This window comes from Rhinopithecus roxellana, chromosome 12, assembly GCF_007565055.1.
Source record: "Rhinopithecus roxellana isolate Shanxi Qingling chromosome 12, ASM756505v1, whole genome shotgun sequence".
In the NCBI taxonomy this organism is placed as follows: domain Eukaryota; kingdom Metazoa; phylum Chordata; class Mammalia; order Primates; family Cercopithecidae; genus Rhinopithecus; species Rhinopithecus roxellana.
This window is the reverse complement of record NC_044560.1, coordinates 47,624,298-47,639,806: the sequence shown is the minus strand read 5'-3', so window position 1 is coordinate 47,639,806 and position 15,509 is coordinate 47,624,298. Positions and strand designations below refer to the sequence as shown.

Genomic DNA, 15,509 nt, shown 5'->3' with positions numbered 1-15,509 from the left:
CTGGAAAAAATAGATAATTTTCCTAAATATTATAAAGTATTGCAATAATCATTTCTTTTATAACTGTAGCTGTGAGACTAATAAGCAAAATGTGACTATTATAGCTATTTGATTTTCTGGATTTCATTAATGTAATAAACTTATGGTACTGACTGATCAAAATAGAGTAATTTTAATAATTATGTTACTCATAAGAACAGAATTATTTTTCTATTATAACCTTATAGATGTCAAAAACCGAATTCTTTGGCCTGACTCTTTTGCAGAGTACTTATCTTTCCAAACCCTAAGAAACTAAAACTTATCTAAATTTTGAACATCTTTAAGGTCTAAAATTGTAGAGGATAACTGCTTATTACACTCAGAGTGTAATCACCCTTACTCCTTACTTTCTTTTACCTCAGAAATGTTCCTAACTCTTCATTTATTTGCAGGAAAATATTCACTCCTGTCTTTGTCTTTTAGTTTTTATACTACAAGCAACTCTAGATCATGAGAGTGGAATTTTCACTTTATTTCTTTCACTAATATTTTTGGATTTGCATGCCTTCTGGTGTCTTCATACCGTCTTTTAATTTGGGAGATTTAAAACTGGACATAAAATTCTAACAAAGGCTCTTCAGACTTCATCTTTAGCCAAATCATTATGCATGTAGGGAGGCTGAAACTTAGGCTATATTATTTTTCTAGTGGAACCAGAATTTGTGCCTTTATGGTTCATAGACTTTGGTTGCTGTCATGTTGATGGACCAGGAATGACGTTGGTTTGTTTTAGGGTGGGAAGGGTTCCTCACCAGTGTGTCTGCTTTTCCTTTATCAAGCAACTTACAACAGCAGTTGTGAGGATTTTGAGGTAGTCTACAGACACCAGAATATGGTGGGTTTCTCTTAATCTTTGTAATTTTTAAATGTGTGAAATATTCCTCCATCATTCATCATTTTAACCTGTATACATTTCTGGAGGGCCTCCTATGTGTCAGATACGGCCTTCAGCTCAGCCTCTGTGCTATGTGGGCCAGTAGATCATACGAGATGATTGCCTGCAATTTCTAAACACTGTGTAAGATTTCCAAACTAGTCACAAACCAGAGGAATATGCCTTATATTCCCTTGCCAGGTCTCAAGAAGCAAGGCATCAAGCAGAGATAAAGGACTTTTTGCCCTCCTTTCTCATCTTAGAAGTCCCACTCCCCTTTCAGGTGTAAGCTTAGTATATTTTTCAGTCACTGACAATGGTTCAGTATTAGAAAGCCGAACAACAATTGAAAATTCATCTCTTCAGTTCAGCAGTTATTGAACTCCTTGGCTGGGCCAGGCACCCTGTGGAAAGTACCGGGGATAAGAGAAGAGTAGGAAGGAACTCTTTTCTTTAGAAGCTGACATTCTCAGGAGATGATTTAAACAGACCTTACTACAGCATAATATTAATCACACTGTAAAAGATATGTTTCCAATGAAAGAAGGACTGGAGAGGACAAAGTGTTTAATTCTAGGTGAAAGGGAAGATTTAGCAATATTCTATCTTTGTTTCTTGCCTAAAGAACATAAAATACATGGAAGGGATATTTATATTTTTGCCTCATTCATTTTACCATACTAACATGTTTTTGTCATTCCTCACCTTCCCCAAAGGAGTACTGAAGTTTCCTTCTGAAGAGGAGTAGACCTGAGGTTTGAGGAGCCGTATATGTATACATGTAGCAAATCCAGTACAAAGTTTCCGTTCTTGCACTGTACAAGCGTTTGGAAGCAGAGACTAATATGTAGGCATTAGGATTTATTTTATTCCTTTCCCTAGTGATTACGTTGACAGTGAACTATCTTTGTCTGAGTACTCCGGCAATATAGCTGTAGGCGCCATAAAACTGCATAGATGGATGGCTACCAGTTCAATTAAGAGTTCTTAACCTAGCCTTGCACATGCAAACCCTGTCTATTTTAGGTTTAAATTTCTGCTCATAAATTTTTTAAAAACCCAAAGAAACATTGCTTTTCAAGGTTAGGTTAAAGTATAAGTTTCCTTAAACAAAAAGCAAATCCTTAGATAGGAAAAAAAAATTGATAACCCTAATGTACTTCCTTATAAGAGCATTTCCAACCCCATCCTTTAAACATAGTGTGAGTAAATATTCTCTTCATTGTAATATACAAATCTTCTGGCTTTCAACCAGTAAGCGAGAGAAACTCACTGGTATGGGAGACTCAGATACAAGAAGAACATCCAGCTCTATGCAGTTTGGTTTGTTTTCTTAGGTTCCTAATTATTTAAGGTGGTAGAAATCGATCAACCACGTGATATTTGTCCAAAAGAGTAAGACACAGTCACCTTGGCTTCTGACAGGTGTCTATGGAGTATATAAAGAAGAAAAGTAAATTAATTGTTAACCTTCTTGATAGTGTTTTAATGCAAATGTTTGAGAAAGAGATCTTTCATTTGTATCAATTATGCATGGGTAGAAATTAATTTGTAATTCTGGTCACCTGGTTGGCTCCACACTTAACAGCATCAGTGACCTTTTGCAATACCGGAAAGTGTCCATGCGTCCTCAGCAGAGAATAGCCCTAAGACTGGGTAGTTTTCCTCCTTCTTGGCTGCAAAAGAAAATGGTATTGAACTGCGCAGGGTAGAAAATAATTATTGAAGTTTTGAGATCATGTACATTTTCATGTAGATATTTGGCTTTGCCTGCCCCTTACCTGGCAGGATGGTGCATTTTAGTATGCAGTCCTCAGATGGATAGCAGTGTCTCCAGCTTTGGAATAAAACTAGAAAAAATAAATTCCGTTTTCAGTTTGGCTAGATGCCTTCTCCAGTGTTTGTATCCGAGCTTTCACGAGAACGCTGCGGCCCCTTGCAGACCAACTCTGAGCATTTTCTTGCCATTCACTCTTTTGCTGTTGGTTTGCTTATTTTTCTGTGGCTTGGAATTTTAAACTTTCTTTCAACATACCTAATGTTCATCTTTTATTGCTGTTCATGTTTTCTATTATGCTATATTTCTGTAAAAGTAGGTGGCAAACCAAATATAAACAAAAAGTGAAAAGAAGAAAGAAGTCCACTTTCAGATTATATATATAAAAAAAAAATTTAGCGTCTTTCCTTATCCCTTTTTGCCTTAATATTAATGGATAAATATCAGAAGTGTAATTGGCTATTGTATATCTAATAATTGAGATAAAACTGTTTTCCATTTATTCATAGAGAAGTGATTAATTATAAAGATACTATACGTAGAAGTAGTACATGGATAGAGATGTATATTTGCTAGTATTATTCCAAAGAAAATGTTATGTTTGGCTAAATTTTATGTATCTGTTTCAGGACATGATCAAGAATTTTAATTTTCCCTAAAACAAAATTAGATATTTTGTTTTCATTTTAGTTGTAGAAATTAATGGTTTAAGATTGTCCAGAACAAAAACAATGGAGGTATGTCTTTCTCCTAAAACATACTGAATTACTACTCAAAATATTTAATGTGTAATTTCTGATGGTAAAATTATAGGCTTGTTCCCTAGAAGAAAAAGAAGGTAATCATGCTGTATTTTTAAATTGTTTGTTGTATCTATAATATTAATTTATGTAGTTAAAAATTTAAATATGGATCAATGTAAATTTGTTTGCATTTCTAATTTTTAGTCCAGGTTTTGTATTTTTGTAGTTTATTCTGAAGGATTTCTCTAAAGGTTTTTGGCATGTAGTAAGTGATACATTTTGTTTGTGTCTTCTCTGCGGCAGTTGTTACAGAACGATAAAAGCTGTCACTTTGCCAGACTCAAATAAAAATTCACTTTTTAGCATCTTCTGTTGTTTAAACCTTTGAATCAACATAGAGTTTTTGCTGTAGTCACCAGGTTAAGATTATCTGAAAATTTAAAAATAGATATTTTCACTATAGCACTTATAATTAAAATCTTCGTTTGCTTAAAAGCAGGGAGTCTTTTAAAGTAATAAATTAGCATTTCTAGACCTAAGGTCACTAGTAGTGCCACTTCTTTCTGCAGCATCTCCAAGAAAGAGAAGGGTGATGCTATAACTCAGTTGCTATAGAAGTAATATTTTCTGTTTAATCACAGTTAAGTGTCATGACCTTTTGACCTTACATTAAACTTGCAGAAATGTGGTCAAATTTCAGGCAACTAATTCTAAACCTGTGAAGTCAAGGTGAAGTTAGGATTCAAGCTCTCCACAGATACAGAGGTTTTGTTGAAAAACATTTTTTTTGTTTGCTATTAAACAATGTTGTAAACGACTTCAAGTCTCAGACAACACTTTATTTTTATATCAAAAACTTTCCACTTGAAACATTTTGCCTGTTTTTTCTCTCCTCTCCCCGAAAAATGTACCATAAATATGCTTGTTTCTAATTTCGTGAAATTCTTTTGATCTAAGTTAATTTTTATCTAATTTAAAAATTAAGTTACTTTGATTTTTAATTATTTCATTTAGAAATTAAGTTAATCGAATTCCTTTTTTAGTTTGAAAGTATGATTATATTTTTTAAATTAAAAAATGTTTAATTCTATAAAGGTGTACAAAAATCTGTTTTTGCAAACACGTTCTTGTAGGATCTCCCAAATCCATCAGTACAAGAAAAAAATAATTCTTATAAAGTGGGGGAAACTTGTACCTTCGGAAAGACTTCTTTGAGTTAAGCAGTTATTTCAAGAAAATGTGATGGAATATTAGGACTCTAGTATTTAATGGTGTTAGTCTGCATACTCTGTTGCTGGAATGTAGAGCTAAATATCAACAGAACTTGTTACTGTTGTTTGGGTTGCTTTTATATACCAGCTTCAAAATATGTTTTGACACTTTATTATGTTCTGAATCAAGCTTCAGATGTGTGTAATGAAGGATGAAGTCTTTATCAGACTCGAGTGTATAAATAGTGGAGAAGAGCAGTTTGGAAATGGTCTAAGAGAATGGTTGCTGAAGAGCTTCAAGTTGTGATCTGGCAAAAGCCAGTGCCACTGTAGGTGTCCGCAAACCGGAGCGTCCTCTCTAAAGGCACAGGCTGCTGCTGCATTTCCGTGTCTTTCTTTTCTCTTTCCGTCTTTTCTTTTTTTCATGTCTCATGTCATTTCTGTAACGTTCCCATTCTTAGTTTATAGGTTGAACCTTTTGAGAAAGTCTGGCACCTCTGATCCACTTTCCCTTGCAGACCCTGTAATTTTTGGCTGTATTTTTATGTTTTTCAGATTCAAGTCAATCTGAAAGTCCCAGCCAGCCAAGTGACGCTGACATTAAGGACCAGCCAGAAAATGGTAAGTTTAGCTTGGGACTCTAGCTGCTGCTTTCAGAGTCCACAGCAGCCAGCAGGCCGACTAAGTGTGAGGATTTGGGGGCCTACCCTATAAGTAGCCCACGGTAGGAACAACTCCAGAGACTCGGAAAAACTTAAGTAGATTACTTTTAACAGGGCAACTTCGTGTTCTGTGGATCACCCCAGCAGCCTCAGGACCCCCGGCCCTAAACACTATTAGGGTGCCCATGAGAACCTGAATTGCCAAGAAAGTTGATTACCCAATTAAACTATGAGAAGTGGGGTTAATTTACCAAATCAGATTTTTTTAAATAGCGTTAAGTGAGGAGTCATGGCTTTTTCATTTCGTTTTAGTTCTTTAATGTGGCAAATGCCCCGTGATCATCTTCACTAGTGATTTAAGATCATTCATTCACAAGCAGTTTTAAGCCTTTTGCGAGCTCAACACTTTGCCAATTCCTTTAATAAAAAAAAAAAAATCTATGCTTTGAAGGATTGTTCTACTTTAAATTGTCTAAAATAAAATAGTGAGGATACAGGACAGCATTAAATTCCACAGCTGCATAAATATCTAAATTTTCTGTTGCAGATGCTTCATTAAAATAGAACACACATTATATGTGAATATCATAGTATCTGGTAAAATGTGGAACTTGTGACAGGCACTACAAGTATGAAAAAGATTATCATGGGTTGGAATTTTATATTGAATAAAACTGTCGGTTTCAATAAAAGCAGAGACATGAACTAGCAGTACCTAGTATACCAAACATTGTATTAGATACTTTCACAGACACCATCTCATAAAATTCAAAAATGTTCTTCTTTGCTGATAGCACTGAGGACTCTGGTGGAATGCTTTACCTTGAAGGGCCTATGGGGAGAATATGCCACTGTGATTAAAAGCTCAGGCTGTGGGCTGGGTGTGGTGGCTCACACCTATAATCCCAGCACTTTGGGAGGCTGAGCTGGGCAGATCACGAGGGCAGGAGTTCAAGACCAGCCTGGCCAACGTGGTGAAGCACTGTCTCTACTAAAAATAGAAAAATTAGCCGCACGTGGTGGCACGTGCCTGTAATCCCAGCTACTTGGGAGGCTTAGGCAGGAGAATTGTTTGAACCTGGGAGGCGGAGGTTACAGTGAGCCGGGATTGCACCATTGCACTCCAGCTCTGGGCAACAGAGCAGGACTCCATCTCCGGGTTGCGGGGGGGAAGCTCAGGCTGTGACCTGCAGTCAAATTCTGCCTCTGCTATTTCTTCTTACCTGTGTGATACTGAATAGGTTATTTAACCTCTCAGATTTATTCCTCTAAAACAGGGTAATAATATTACCTGCTTGTGGAAGAGTTAAGTCAGATAGTATGTGTAATATGCTCATCAGAGTATCTCTGATAGAGTTTATGCTTTAAAAATGTCAGCTGTGGTTCATTATGACTTTTATTATTTTTCTTGTCAATATAATTCTACCATACTTTGTTTTTCACCCACTTTGAACGACCCCTTGAGTCTCTTCCTTTTGTTGTTCTGTACGTTGTTCCATGCTGATCTCCATCCAATCTTTGGAAAAGATAGGCAAACGGAATTATGCTGGTATTGTGGGGTGAAGGACCGACGTTACCACATTAAATATCCTATCACTCATTTTTCCGAATACGTTTCATTTCCTACCCATGAGAAATTTGATTACATTGCTGGCTTCTAGCATTAAATAGGGACTGCCTGGCAATTCCTCTCCTCATCCTGGTATTTTGGTGATATTTTCTTTATCAAAGTTGTCTTTTTAAAGCAGGCAGTAAAAAAAAAAAAAAAAAAAAAGAAGAGAACTCTGGAGGTTTGTTTTTAGTGTCATATACGCTACATCTTATTTTTTGTTGACATTTTAAAGAGTGGTATTTATAGACTAGTTTCATTCTTTATTTTCCACTTGACTCGCAGGTGATGCCTTCAAAGTTTCACTTTTTTCTACATATTGTATTTGTGCATAATCTCCCTAAAGATGTCTCCAGAGGTATAATTTTATTTTCATCTTCAAAAATGTGTGGACTGTACGGGTGTGTAGTTCGCGTATTTAGGTCTGGCCGCCCCTCTAGCATGCCTGCGATTCATCTGTCTTCATAAAATGGCCAACAAGCTGTTCACATGCAAATATAAATTGAGAGCATGAGAGGCCTGGCATGCCTTTCTGGAGCTGCCTGCAATCCCAATATTGTGTGTTTCCCATTCCAGAAAGCAACCAGGATTGAGCCTGGATTTTTCGGCCAAAGGCAGAGAAATACTAGCCAAGTTCACTTTTAACCTCAGATCACTTGATGCTCCCTCAAGGATTTACACTGTCATTTTGGGGAAATCGTGTGAATTCAAAGAAAGAAAGTATTAATATCGAGGAGATAAAGTAATAAATTCCTATCTTTCAGTTTTTATTTGTTTCAGAGAAAAAGTAGTAGAACCTGGTTTATCTTAGCCCTAGTTGAAGAATTATCAGCCTACTCAATTTTTCTGCCTCTTGTCAATCTCAGATGAAGTTAGTGGAGGAAAAATGATTTTTCTCTCTTCCTTAAAGACATCTAATCCCAAAAGGAATAAATGAAGATTCAGGGCTTGGTATTTACATGCATTAGATAAGGTTCTACTCTCTGGTGTTGCGTTGATCAAGAGAATGTTTCCTCTTTTTCATTACCTCAGGATATGAAGATGAATTCCTGAGAGGTTTTTGTGTGTTTTGTTTTTGTTTTGAAAGAGGGAACTCTCATAGGTGTATCAACAAAGCTCTAAGACGTTTTGGAAGATGTAACAGACTTGATTCTTCAAATAAAATGGGAACTCGTTACTTCACATAGATTGTGTATGTGTGTGTGTGTGTGTATGTGTGTGTGTGTGTGATGTTTGTATATATGGGAAGGAAAATAATATTCTTTTTACCCTACCTCTTGAGAAAGGTAATGGGAAACGAATGGTATTTCCCTACTAAACCATGGAGAATGAATAGACAAATGGTAATACACTGTTTCATTCCAAATCGTAAACTGGGCCATGTAACTTTACCTAAAGTAGATGCAGCTGTTTCTTCCCTGTCCAACTAGTCTGTTTTTTCTGTGGAATTTTTGCTTTCTTTTCTTGTACTCCCTTAAGACTCAACTGTAAAAGAAAACAAATCTTTGCCCAATTAGAGCATTAGATGGGAATTTTGAAGGAATTATCTGAAGCCCAGAGATAAAATATCAGAGTCTCTGAAACTCAAAATTGGTATAGTATAATGGGTAAAAACTCTGCTTCTGGAGTCAAACAGACCTGAGTTCAAATTAAATAATAGCTGAGCGACTGAGTAAGGTACACCCTAATCTCAGCTTTCTTACCAATAAAACAGAAATACTAAAAGGAGGCCAGGTGCAATGGCTTACACCTGTAATCCCAGTACTCTGGGAAGTCGAGGTGGGTGGATCACTGGAGGTCAGGAGGTCGAAACCAGCGTGGCCAACATGGTGCCTATCTCTACTAAAAATACAAAAATTTGCCAGGCATAGTGGCACATCCTACTACTTGGGAGGCTGAGGCAGGAAAATCACCTGAATCCGGGAAGTGGAGGTTGCAGTGAGCCAAGATGGTGCCACTTCATCCAGCCTGGGTGACAGAGCAAGACCCCGTCTCAAAAAAAGAAAAGAAAAGAAATACTAAAAGGACGTATCTCATGAGTGTTAAACTGAGAATATGCATACAAAATAGCATTCTGCCTGGTTCACAGTAAGGAGGAAGGTTACCATTACTACCTTCCAGTTAAAGCTTGTCATATTTACGAGTACGTATATTCAAGAGGTCCAAAGCTGGGAGCCTTGGAGTGGAAGGGGATGGTGTCAGAAATATACCAAGACTTTTAGAGACATCTTTTGTGGGTACTTACCCTGCTCTGAAATGTCAGACATAGGTTTCCCAAATCCCCACAATCCCCATGGTGCCACGTCTGTTTTCCCATTTTGTTTTATACTGACAATCTGTTCATCTCCCATGAGTTTGAGAACCAGGGAATTGCAAAAAGGATTCAGAGCTGCTGGAACCTTCAGAATGAGTGCTCAAGAAGGTGATTCTGGAAAGAAGAGACTCCTCCTAGATGTCTTTAATTTTAGCTGAGTTTTTCGTTGGCACAAACCAAATAGAATCTGGCTTATTAAAAACTATAAGCCGATTAAGGGTAGGATTTATGACAAATTCCTTTTTAAAAAGATCCTTCACAGTACCTAGATCTGTGCTTTGAACTTAGTGGGTACCTAGTACTTACTTGCTTAATGAATAAAATTAATACGTAGATGAATATATTGTCATTACTTCCAAATATTTTTGGAGTATCTGTTCACTGTTGATTTACCTAGAGATTTTAAGAAAAAAACAACAAAAGAAAACGCTCTGGGGAAGCTGAAAACCTAATTTGGGTATGGGGGAAGGCTGTGCTCAGACACATGGACAGAGATTAACAGATGTAACTAGTAGGTCTAGGAAACCAAAACTGAGGGCTAGGTATAGGTACTAATGGGAATAGGACATCAAGTTGTCCCTCTCCACTTCCTGCCCGCCCCCACCCCCACTTCAATGAGCAGGTGTGGTCAGATGTTTGAAATATCACCATTTCAGTTTATGCATGATGCTTGATTACCATAGGGAATGCAGTTCAGACAAAGTTCCCAGCTCTGATTGGTATCATTTAATCCTCTGGTATATCACTGAATCTGGATTTTCCAGAGCTCCTGAAGGTTGTAAGCCTCATTTGTTGGACTTTGACTTAGAACATCTATTTAAACAACCTTTGTGAACTCCCCTGATATACTCTGGTTACTTTAAACATATTTATGGGACAGAGCATTTGAAGTGCCTGCCTGATATTTACAGGGCCTGTGAACAGTCCTCCAAGCTTGCATTCTGTGGTGCATCAGGTCAGTCATTAATGAGGGTAAAGCTCATGTGATAGCCTTCTTATTTAATTCAAGGCATGCTTCTGTAGGGCTGCACTGAGTCAGTGTCTGAGGCAACAGTATTGGCCAACGTTGGCACTCTGAAAACACACCCCCACTGGCTCTCACTGTTATCCGTGAAAGCACCTTTAACTAAAAAAAGAAAATGTGGGACTCCCTTGCCAGAAAGAAAGGCTACCTGCACCTGGTTATTTTTCCCTTCTATTTGCTATTTCTCATCACCTGCACAGCCTGCTAGTAATAACTTTATCTTAGTGGTTTTTAAAATGTGATATTTATAACAAGAAATCAGAGTTGGTATTTAGATTATTTCATTTAGGTTTAATCATGTTTGTTCCTCCTCATTTATCTGGTAGTTGCACATATGTTGGTGGCATCAACCCTCAGATGGGTCTTTGCAATCAGTGGAAGCCCATTAATCATGATGCTTGCCCCAGATTTTGAAAATTTCCAGCTCTACCTGCCAATTTGAAAATTACCCTGGAGTATTGGTACAATCTAGCTTTCATGTTCACCATCTTCATTTGTGTCGTTCGCATCCTGAATTGTTAAAAGAGGTGTCATTGTTAAATGTTGCTAGGTGAACAAGGAATGTACTTCTTTTCATCCACAATTGTTGGTATTTCATGCATTATTATTTACCTCATTGAATTTTTAATGTTTATGAAATAAGTTTTAATGCTACTGACTTCCTGACTTAAGATTTATGTGTAGGGCCGGCCACAGTGGCTTACGCCTGTAATCTTAGCACTTTGGGAGGCCGAGGCAGGTGGATCGCTTGAGGTAAGGAGTAAGACCAGCCTGGCCAACATGGTAAAACCCATTCCCTAGTAAAAATACAAAAAAGAAAAACAAAAAATTAACTGGGCGTGGTGGCAGATTCCTGTAATCCCAGCCACTCAGGAGGCTGAGGCAGGAGAATCATTTGAACCCAGGAGGCAGAGGTTGCAGTGAGCTGAGATCGCACCACTGCACTCCATCCTGGGTGACAGAACGAGATTCCATCTCAAAAAAAAAAAAAAAAGGATTTATGTGTAGGATTTACTTTGTAATTTGGGGCTGAGAAAAGAAACCTATAAATTTCTTTTTCTCTTTCTGATAAACATTTTTTATCTGACATTATTCTCTTTAAAAATTGTGGGCCTTCTTGTTTAATGTTTTAAATTGTTTTTACTACCTCCTCACATGTATAGTAGATATATTACAATGTTATATTGCAATATTTATATATAGTGGGAAGGCAAAATAAAATTGATAATTCAAAACTGCAAAAATGGTCACTGCTGGATGGACTGCTTGTTTTAGGAACTGTTTTGATTAATGTGTCATTTAGTTGGGTGATTTAAAAAATTTTGGAGGCAGTGCAACCTTCCAGTTTGTGTTTTACTGGGAAAGAAGGAGCATTCTAGCACCATTGACTTGTAAATGCAATTTATCAATATTTCATAATTTGCATGACTTTCTTTTATAATTACCTAGCAACAGTTCTTCTCTGCAGTGTTCTTTCAAAAAACCCCGCAGGGACAGACACAGTAGAGTGACCACCAAAATAGCAGCAATAACAACTGTTATGATCAATATTCTAAAATATGTAAAGGTCCCAACTCAGGGAGACATTAAAACCTAAATGCCTTCTGGTTTCCAGATCTGTATAATTAAATTCTGACTGATGAATTTTCAGCAATGCAGTGGAGCTAGTCTCTCTTCTTTAAGAGACTAGGGAACTAGAATTTGGTTTCCTCTGAAATTTCAGTCTGAAACTAGGTGAATTTTGCTTTCTTAAGTATCGTTAGCAGGTGTGACCCATCACTGTTTGCAAACGCTCCTTAGAAATGCCTCCAGACAAAGGAAATTCCTGAGTCTTGCTCTGTGAAAGATGAGGTGCCATCCTAGGCTGGGGGCTTCCCCAAGTGCATGACGCACTGGAAGCTGCAGAGCTTAAGCCACAGGATCCAGTGTACTTAAGGCGCCTTTTCAACTGAAAAATGGGGGGTGTAGGGGGAGATTTGTAGCCATTTTAAAGTAGTCTTATCCTCACACATTATGGGTGTTTTATTGTCTACATGCAGAGAATAACTAGCTGAACAGACTTTAGGTTAGTTGGCTAGTAGCCAAAATAGGAAATGTTTTAGATCCTATTCCCCTGATTTTCAAGTTCTAAAATGGACTGACTGGGTGGTCTGTTTCAGACATCTTCCCCTCCCTGCTCCCCCCACCTCCAACCCTTCACACACAAAGAGTTACACAGGAAAGAAGAAAAAAAGGGATTTCTTTCTGGTCCTCAAATTCATTTGTGCCTGTGACTCTTGTCCCAGGAGAGACCCAGGAGTGCCCATTGAATGTAACATTCCAAGTAGAAAAGCATTTTAACGTGTGTATTTAGAATGTATCTGGAATTGTGTAAATATATACATAGATCTAGATTCTAAAAATATGAAAATATGAAGCAGTACAATTTATGCAGTATCTGAATTGGGCTCAAAAAGGAAATCAAATGAGAAGCCGTCATCAAATCACAGTGCGGTAGAAGGTGCACCTGGTGTTTGGCTACAGCTCCATCTGCCATTGCTCTGTTTTCCCTGTGATCTAAGCCTGGAACTAGTATGACAGGACCCTTTGACAGAGATATCCTTAGAAGGACCACTTCTAACGGCCACTTTCCATACCTCCCCATCAATTAAAAACCAGCGTGGTGAAAGATCAGGGGGGCGAGCTGGGGTCAGGAATTGGGTATGAGCTTTCCATGCCACAAATAATAGGGTCACTTCTGATTTTAAATTTGAATGTGAATTTGTTGTTTTTCAGCCTGTCATTATTTTTTGGAAGGAATTACCTATTTGTGGATAATATTAGTAAACAATGTAATATAAATAATGTATTTGGGGATTTGGAGTCACTAATCCAGATTGATTAGTTGCCTGCTAGAAAAAATTCATGTGGCCACAAGGATTTTTGGCACCTTTTCTCCCTGCAGCTTCCTCATTCTTTTTCTCTTCTTCAGGTTTTGCAGAGCTCCGGGCAACTCTTTTCCCCCTGGCGTTAGTTTGTTGTTAAGGAAATCTACTGGGATATCTCAAATAGGGATGGAGGGGAGGGGCACTATTTGCTGCAGATTACTCTGCCCCATCTCAGTTGTGAATTTCTATACTTGGTTGATTTTAACCCAAAGGGAACCAGGGAGTCTCATATGGCTTATCCACAGGCATCATATGGTGAATATCCAAAAAGAGAAATGTAAGGATATTGTGGCGTGGCTCAGCCAAATAGGAATAGCTTTCAAACAATCTCTCCACGAAGGAAAGTCAGTGTTTTCTTAGATCTCTGTAGGTATTTTACAACCAGAGAGCTTCTCAGCCAGTAGCACTTGTAAACTCAGAGATGAACAAGAAGAAGGCAAATCACAGCTTCTGAATAGGTCAAATTAGCAAAAGAGACTTGCCATTAAAAGCCTGACACTGGGCATCTGTTAAGGGAAAATCAGTTGTCCAAGTCACTTAAAGACTTGTACCTCAGTTTTCTCATAAGTAATTTAACAGATTGTTCTTAAGAATTTCTGGATAGGCCGGGCGCGATGGCTCACACCTGTAATCCCAGCACTTTGGGAGGCCGAGGCAGGCAGATCACCAGGTCAGGAGATTGAGACCATTCTGGCTAACACGGTGAAACCCTGTCTCTACTAAAAAAAAAAATACAAAAAAATTAGCTGGGCGTGGTGGTGGGCGCCTGTAGTCCCAGCTACTCAGGAGGCTGAGGCAAGAGAATGGCATGAACCCAGGAGGTGGGGCTTGCAGTGAGCCAAGATCGCACCACTGCACTCCAGCCTGGGCGACAGAGCAAGACTCCGTCTCAAAAAAAAAAAAGAGGTATTGCTGGATATATTTGGGCTAGCTATTGCATATGTTAAGGGAGTGCAGAGATAGAGCAGACATCCTGCTCTTGGGTACTTGACAGTCTAGTAAAAGGGAAAAGATACCATTTGTTCATTCATTCATTCAACACTCTAAGAATCAGGCATGTTCTAGGCATCACACTGAGCAAAACAGAAAATCCTGCTCTTAATTTAGCTTACCTTCTTGGGGAAGGAGACAGTCAGTCAACTGATTAATACACATGTCACATGCCAAGTGGCATCAAACATTATAAAACAAAATAAGGCAATATAAGGGATTAAAGAAGGGAGGTTTTGGGTACTGTCTTACAAAGGGTGGTAAAGGAAGGTCTTTCTGATGTGTTGACATTTGAGTTAAGTCCTAATTAAGTCAAAGAAGTGAATTATGCAGATATTAGGGACTTTTATTCTAAGAAGAGGGAATGTTAAATGTAACAGCCCTGAGACATGCTGGAAGAACACTAAGGTGGTTGGTGTGGCTTGAAGAGTACAAACAAGGGAGAGAATAGTTGGACATGAGTAGCAGGAAGGCAAATCATATTGGATCTTGTAAGCCAAGGAAAAAATATGGCACATCCTTGAAAAGCCATGCTGTGGAAGAATGCACATATGAGTCCATTCATTTCTCAATACAGTAGATTTGTCCTGAGCCCCTACACTGTGATAGTCACTGTTCTAGATACTGAGTTTTCAATAGGAAGCAAAGTAGACAGAGTTTAGTATGGAGTTGTACACAAAGGCCTAATTCATAGCATTGTTAAGGAATGAGACTCTTTGATTTGTCTTGGCAATATCTTTTAGTACCTCCAAAGGTTTTCCCTCATGCATGTATTACTAAAAGCCAAGTTACTTGCATGGAATAATATTTGGTTTCACGTACCCAATTGTGTAAACAATTATTTTTGAAAATGGAGGTCTAAATCTGTGGAGTTTCAGCTTAACCCTGCTCTTGTGACCCCATTAAATTATAACCCCCATGTCTCACATATATTCACCACGAAGGTGGATATTGTTCCTTAGTAGTTGCCAGATGTAGCACAATGGTGGCTCACGCCTATAATCCCAGCACTCTGGGAGGCCGAGGCAGGTAGATCAATTGTGGCCAGGAGTTGGAGACCAGCCTGGGCAACATGGCAAAACCCCATCGCTACTAAAAATACAAAAATTAGCTGAGCGTAGTGGTGTGTACCTGTAATCCCAGCTACTCGGGAAGCCGAGGCAGGAGAATAGCTTGAAACCAGGAGGAGGAGGTTGCAGGAAGCCGAGATTGCACCACTCTACACCAGCCTGGGCGACAGAGCAAGACTCTGTCACCCACACCCCTCCGCCCCCCGCAAGAAAAAAAAAACCAAGATGCCAAGTTAAATTTGAATTTCAGATAAACAATGAATAAT

The 15,509-nt window shown here is 38.3% G+C and overlaps 1 protein-coding gene across 4 annotated transcripts in view; it reads left to right on the top strand.

The window, feature by feature from the left end:
• The window catches only part of NFIA (nuclear factor I A), a 382,411-nt gene that overhangs the window by 191,904 nt on the left and 174,998 nt on the right, over positions 1–15,509 (top strand). For all 4 annotated transcript variants that reach the window (XM_010370667.2, XM_030942656.1, XM_010370666.2 and 1 more), the window contains one exon: positions 5,203–5,268. In XM_010370667.2, coding sequence (XP_010368969.2) covers positions 5,203–5,268 — 66 coding nt within the window. The remainder of the gene's footprint in view (positions 1–5,202; positions 5,269–15,509) is intronic.